This window comes from Rhincodon typus, chromosome 3, assembly GCF_021869965.1.
Source record: "Rhincodon typus isolate 14 chromosome 3, sRhiTyp1.1, whole genome shotgun sequence".
Classification (NCBI taxonomy): domain Eukaryota; kingdom Metazoa; phylum Chordata; class Chondrichthyes; order Orectolobiformes; family Rhincodontidae; genus Rhincodon; species Rhincodon typus.
The window spans coordinates 46198726-46205654 of record NC_063334.1 but is presented as its reverse complement, the minus strand read 5'-3'; the positions used below and the strand labels follow the sequence as shown (position 1 = coordinate 46205654).

Genomic DNA, 6929 nt, shown 5'->3' with positions numbered 1-6929 from the left:
AGAAACGTCAGCCTTCCTGCTCCTCTGATGCTACTTGGCCTGCTGTGTTCATCCAGCTCTACACCTTGTTATCTCAGATTTTCCAGCATCTGCAGTTCCTACTATCTCTGATGAAGGGTCTAGGCCCAAAACATCAGCCTTCCTGCTCCTCTGATGCTGCTTGGCCTGCTGTGTTCATCCAGCTCTACACCTTGTTATCTCAGATTTTCCAGCATCTGCAGTTCCTACTATCTCATCAAGGACAAAGCAGCCTACTTGATTGGCACCAAATCCAGAAATATTCACTTTCCATCACTGACACTCAGTCGTAGAAGTGTACACCATCTACAACATGCACTGCAGAAATTCATCAAGTCTCCTCAGACATCCCCTTGCAAACCCATGGACACTGACGTTTAGTCAAGAGAAGGGCAGCACAAATGCAAGAACAACCACACTTGCAAACTTCACATCATGCTGACTTGGAAATATATCTCTGTTCCTTTGGTGTTACTAGGTTAAAATCCTGGAACTCCCTTCCAATGGCACTGTAGGCATACCTACACTGGATGGACTGCATTTCAAGACGGTAGCTCACTAGCACCTTCTCAAAGGGCAATTAGGGATGGGCAGTAAATATTGACCCAACTAATTATGCTCATATCCCTTGAATGAATGAAAAGTAATAACAAAAAAAAATTATAATCACTGCCTCCTGGAAAATATCCTCACGATATGTATCATTGGATGATATGGTCACAGATGATTTTTTAGTATTGTATGTAAATAACAGAACCTCAAAATATCATGTTGCAGTTAAATTGAGTGGATTGTGAGTTGCAACATAACTCCTATTAGGCTAGCATATATTCAGCTCAAAGAACAGAACAAAGAACAAAGAACAGTACAGCACAGGAACAGGCACAGGCCCTCCAGCCCTCCAAGCCTGCACTGACACATTTTGCCCTTCCATATTAAAACTGTCTTCCCTGACAGGATCCGTATCCCTCCATTCCTTTCCTATTCATGTATTTGTCCAGGTGCTTCTTGAAAGCTGCTGTTGTGTCTGCTTTCACCACGTCCTTTGGGAGCAAGTTCCAGGCACTCACCACCCTTTGTGTGAATAATGAGCGCCGTATATCTCTTTTAAATTGCACCCCCCGCCTCGTAGCTTGAACCTGTGTCCCCTAGTAATTGACCCCTCCATCATGGGAAAAAGCCTCATATTTTCACTGTTTCTAAGCCATTCACAATCTTATAAACTTCTATCAGGTCCTCTGATCTCATTGGGCTGCATGGAGAATATGCATTGTCTCTTATTGTTAACTAATTGACTGTGACTTTCCCCTAGATTCTTCTGCAGTTATTGTGAGATTTCCCACATATTTCACCCCTTGTCATTTTTTAAAATTTCTTTGTCAGGTTTTGCTGCTTTCCCACTGGAGAATCACCTTGGAAATGTCAGGTAATAGTTTCTCCTTACTCTGCAAGCAAGTAACAAAAATGAAAAATGGCTTTTCCATTTTATTTCAGATCTTGACAAAGCAATTGAATGTTGAAGAAGGAGGAGTAGTTCAGATTACAGTGGATCATGTTCTGGTGATGGATTTTGACACAAAAGATGACCAGATCAAGATCATGGTTCAGAAGCAACCAGTGCATGGAGTGGTCAAAGTGGATGGCGATCCCATGATTGAAGGGGACATCTTCAATCTAAAAGACCTCAGGCAGTTAAAAATTAGGTAAGGAATCTTTGCTGTTATGTGATGGCCCACTATCAGTTTTATTGAAATAATTTTCAATTTCCTTTCAAATTTGGAAACAAAAGTTTGAAGTTAGTCCATAACATTGATCTAGAATACATAGCTCTTTGTCTGGTGTGAAGCTGATCAATGATTGTAGAAGTCCCTTAAGCCCAGCTCCAAGACTATGCTAGATGACAGAGTCAATGGAGTAGCTGTGAATACCTGACAATGAGTTTTCAGGGAGAACAGGAGGGCAGTATTGCTGAGTAGAAAGGTTAGAGTGAGAATAGGATTGAAAGTAGGATTGGATAGTTGAAGTTTCTGTTGTTAAGGAGGCAGTGATGATATTTCTTTTTGATGCATCAAAAAAGAGGATGCCAAGCAAGATATAGAGCCCACTGCTGGGATGGCAGTTGGTGAGCAGGAAGGTTAAGGATCACTGAAGGTTTGGGACAGGGATTAGCGAGAGCAAAGTGCCCAAAAGAGTTGAAATAAGAGATACAAGAGGAGATCCTGGGAGTGTTGAAAGGACAAGTAAATAAAGGGAGAAAATGTGGTCTGGTTATTCATTTTACATCAGTCACAGCAAAGAAAATAGTTTCCTTTCATTTGCATTCCATTTGTCTGATTAGAAAAACAACTAATAAGAGGCATTCATCCACTATTTCTTTTTGTAAGAAGCAGTCTTGCTTGAAGTGCTTTGTTACAGATTTGCCAGGCAAGGCAGTACAAATGTTGTTCATGCTACATACCTCATCCTAGAGAAACTGATCAGTATGACACTTTAGAGATAATTTTCAAACTCCAAAATAGGATGACTTGAATAACGTAGCAAGGTAAAATGTTGAGAATTTCACATTTGGTGTCATCCTGCCTTGAACCTGTCCACTTCTAATTTAAACGAAGACTGGATAAGGGAAGGGTGATCACCAATAAGTGTTTCAAATAAGGCTCCATCTTTAACAAGATTTACGTTTCTTGCAATCAGATGTATTTTCCAGACTGTCGGCTATCTGGCAGGTTGGAACAGCCAGGTCCAGTAGGTTCATACATTTATAGCACTGCTTGTGGGCCAGGATTGTTCAAAGTTTTTCTTCCAGTCACAGCAGGCTACCCTGTAGAAGCAAACCGTGCCATCACCCATTGTTCTGTCCAATCCCAACTCTTCCCATGGCCAATTGTGAACATTAACCTGAACTCATTGCCACCATCATTTAGAACTCATAGAATCCCTACAGTGTGGAAACAGGTCCTTCGGCTCAACAAGTCCACACCGACCTTCGAATGGCACCACATCCCGACCCATTCTCCGACCCCCCCCCCCCCCCCGCACCAAGTAACCCGGCATTTCCCATGGCTGAAACACCTAATCTACATATCCCTGAACACTTTGGGAAATTTAGCATGGCCAATCCACATAGCCTGCATATCTTTGGACTGTGGGAGGAAATTGGAGCACTCGGCGGAAACCCACGCAGACAGGGGAGAACGTGCAAACTCCACACAGACAGTCACCAGAGGGTGGAATCAAACCTGAGTCCCTGGTGCTGTGAGGCAGCAGTGCTAACTACTGAGCCACTGTGCTGCCTATCCTCTGCTGTCTGCTCTGTCCACCATCTCTCAACACTGAACGCCCCCAAAATCTGACCACTTGCCCTTCCATGATTTCTCCATTCATCCCACAATGTTCTTGCTCCCATCATCATTTCTCCATGGAATCAATCCCTTCATTATCTACATATAGTGTTCACTCTGCCCCATGGCTGTGATGTTTTGCTGCACATTGCAATTGCCCATACAACAGCTCACATTCAGTCTGGCTTTTGGATCGGAAACCGGGGGTCAAATGCAAACAATCTGTAATTAAAACAATGGCATTCAGGATGATGCATATTTCAGGGTTTCTTGATCTTAAATCATTGAGCTAACCAATAAGTCTTAATCCCCTAAATGTAGGCATTAGTAAATATTGGGCTATTAAATTTGCATATGCGTGAATTTTTATCAGATCACAAATTAAAGCATCTTGTGATTATCAATGAAGGGAGAGACATGAGGCAGAGGCAGAGTGGGCTGTGAGGTGGGGAGGAGGGGATGGGTGTGGAGGAGATGAGCATGCGACACAGGGCAAAGTCAAGGGGTGTGATCCAAAGTGGGAAGGGCATGAGGCAAAGGATGGAGTGGCTTAAAGCAGAGGGTTAAGAGTGTCCATGTGTCAAAGTGGGGGATGGGACATGAGGCAGGGCGGGAGGCAGGGGTAGAGGGTTGAGAAGCAGAGGGGGAGGGGTCTTACTCAAGTGGAGAAGAGAAAGAAATTGGTGAGAAGAAGGCCAAGAATGAGTAGGCTGAATAAGGATTGTTGCTTCGGTTCCCTTTTTCCACTGGCAGGAAATTAGTCTAAGGATCTAGGTTTCTTTAAACAATCATTTTTATCAATGTAAGGATTAAGTAAAGCATTCCATCATATTTAAATGGAATCAGGAGAAATATGGAAGCTATTTAGAATCACCTAAAAATCAAAGCCATGGGCCTTAATTTATATGGCTTTCCTTTCTCTGAGTCCATTAAATTAGTGTCTAGTGAAGGTTTTATTTTCATTGAAACATGGATGCAGGTGACTGCAGCTGACTGATGGTAAGAATTGGTGGCAAATTTCCTTTTCATAACAGTTGAAGGGGTAGCAATATGAGGTTGATCTACTTATCAGGTGAACAAAGCATGATTTCTTCCAAAACCAGGTTTCAAAGAGACCTAAACTAGGGGCAGGTTTAGTTAAACCTGAAGTCTAACTGGTAATATTACTAATTCATTTCTTAGTGGACTGAATAAATATAAACAGCAAATGCTTCTTACACAGGACTGATGCAAGTTTGTCTGTAAATTACAATCAAACTCTTTGTTTCAAAGATGAGGGGCTAAATTTTATAGGGGCCTGAATGACAAAAGCATGAAATGGAGGACAATTATGTGAGAGATTGGGCAAGGCCTTTCTCAACATTGGGAACAGCTCAGTGCATTTTCCAAGGCATCGAGACAAGATATTTGCTGGGCAGCAGTGAAATGCCTGTCGAAGGAGTTTATTGTTTGTCATCAGCCTCATTAGCATTCCAATTCCTTTCCCACCATTTCCTGTGAGGAAACTATACGATGACGATTCCTGGCATGAATGTCAGAGTGGGTACCTGGCAAATTCAGCTCACTGCTTATTACTCCAAGCTACCATCTTGGACCCCACAAAAAAAAATGTCTGAGCCATGTGCTGCACTTTTTGCTCCTGTCCAAGGATGCTGGCATCCAACCCATGCCAGCCTTGCAGGTTCCTGTTGGTATCTTTTCAATCCACTTACAGGACAATTCTTCACTTTAAAGCTGCATTTCAAGGCACACCGTTCTTGAAATTTTGCTGCAAAGATGCTGTCAGGGAAAGATGTATATGTGCTTACATCATTGAAGGTGGAAGGATGCGTTGAGAGAGCAGAAGGTGAAGCATACAATGTCCTGGGTTATATCCTTTGGACATAAAGCCAAATCTTTCATGGGCTTGCATAAACCCAACCTGTACACCTACACATTTACAAACTTCACATCTGATCCGTTTTTGAATTCATACCAGGGTAGGTTTTACAGTGCAATTCATGAATGCAAAGTTGTGAGGGAGACGTATGGGTGCAAGGAACAGGCTGGTGAGAAGATTCACATCTGTATCCAAGCTCCCTATCAGTGTCTTCTGAACCTCACACTTCACCTCCTTCACCACTTAGCCCCCATGCCAGCTCACGTCTGTTCAGATTACCCACACCACCTCTATGCAGCCCATCTATCCTCCATAACCACATATTAATTGAAAATATTTTACACCTCTTTTGAAGGGAGGAGGAGGAAATGGACTTGTCACCATCTGCTAAAAGCCTCCCTAACATTGATACTGAGAGAAAAAGAATGTGTTCTAACATGTATTAAAAAAAACCTGTAACCTTATTATCTGACACATTATAGAAATGTAGAAAATAGAACCAGGAGTCATCCATTCAGTTCTTTGAGCCTCCTCTGCCATTCAATATAATCATGGCTGATCATCCAACTCAATACCTTGTTCCCACTTTCTCTCTATACCCTTTGATCCCTTTAAGCCTAAGAACTATGTCTAATTTCTTCTTGAAAATATTCAATGTTTTGGCCTCAACAATTTGCTGCGGCAGAGAATTCCATAAGCTCACTACTCTGGTGAAGAAATCTCTCTCATGTCAGCCCTAAGTGGCCTACCAAATATCCCAAGATTGTTAGCCATGGTTCTTGACTCCCTGGACACTGGGAACATTTTTCCTGCATTTACCCAGGTCTTGTCCTGTTAGAATTTTTGTGTTTTCCATTAGATCCCCACCTCATTCTTCCAAACTCCAGTGAGTTTAATGCTAACTGATCCAATCTCTGTTCATACATCAGTCCTGCTGTAAAATCATAGAATCCCCATCGTGCGGAAGCAGGCCATTCAGCCCATTGAGTCCACACCTTGCCTCCAAAGAGCACCCCACACCCCTACCCTACTCCTATAACCCTGCATTTCCCATAGCTAATTCATCTAGCCAGCACATCCCAGACACTATGGACAATTTAGCACGGCCAATCCACTTAACCTGCGCATCTTTGGACTGTGGGAGGAAACTATAGTACCCAGAGGAAGCCTACGCAGACACAGGGAGAATGTGCAACTTCCACACAGACAGGTCCCTGGCACTGTGAGGCAGCAGTTCTAACCACTGAGCAACTATGCTGCCCTAATAAAGGAGCACCACTGACTCTGCCTGGTTCCAAACCAGGGACCGTTCACTTCTTAGGCAAATGTGACAAGCACTACACAACAGAAACAAGAAGCCATCCCAGGAATCAATCTGGTAAACCTTTGTTTCATGCTCTCCATTGCCAGAATATCATAGATCAGTAAAGGAGAACAAAATGGTACGCAATATTCTAAGTGTGGTGTCACTGAGGCCTTGTACAATTGCAGCAACATCCTTGCTGCTGTTGCAATGAAGGGCAACATGCCATTTGCTGCACCTACACGCTTCCTTTCAGTAACTGGTGTGTAGGGACATGCAAATCTTGTTGCACCTCTCCCTTTTTCAATCTACCACCATTCGGATAATAATTTGCCTTTCTGATTTGCTACCAAAGTGGATAAACTCCCATTTGTCCACATGTCTGTTG

The 6929-nt window shown here is 42.9% G+C and overlaps 1 protein-coding gene across 4 annotated transcripts in view; it reads left to right on the top strand.

Moving 5' to 3' along the window:
* Window positions 1-6929, top strand: part of frem1a (Fras1 related extracellular matrix 1a) — a 284482-nt gene that overhangs the window by 130154 nt on the left and 147399 nt on the right. For all 4 annotated transcript variants that reach the window (XM_048595363.1, XM_048595364.1, XM_048595362.1 and 1 more), the window contains exon 14: window positions 1513-1721. In XM_048595363.1, the coding sequence (XP_048451320.1) occupies window positions 1513-1721 (209 nt within the window). The remainder of the gene's footprint in view (window positions 1-1512; window positions 1722-6929) is intronic.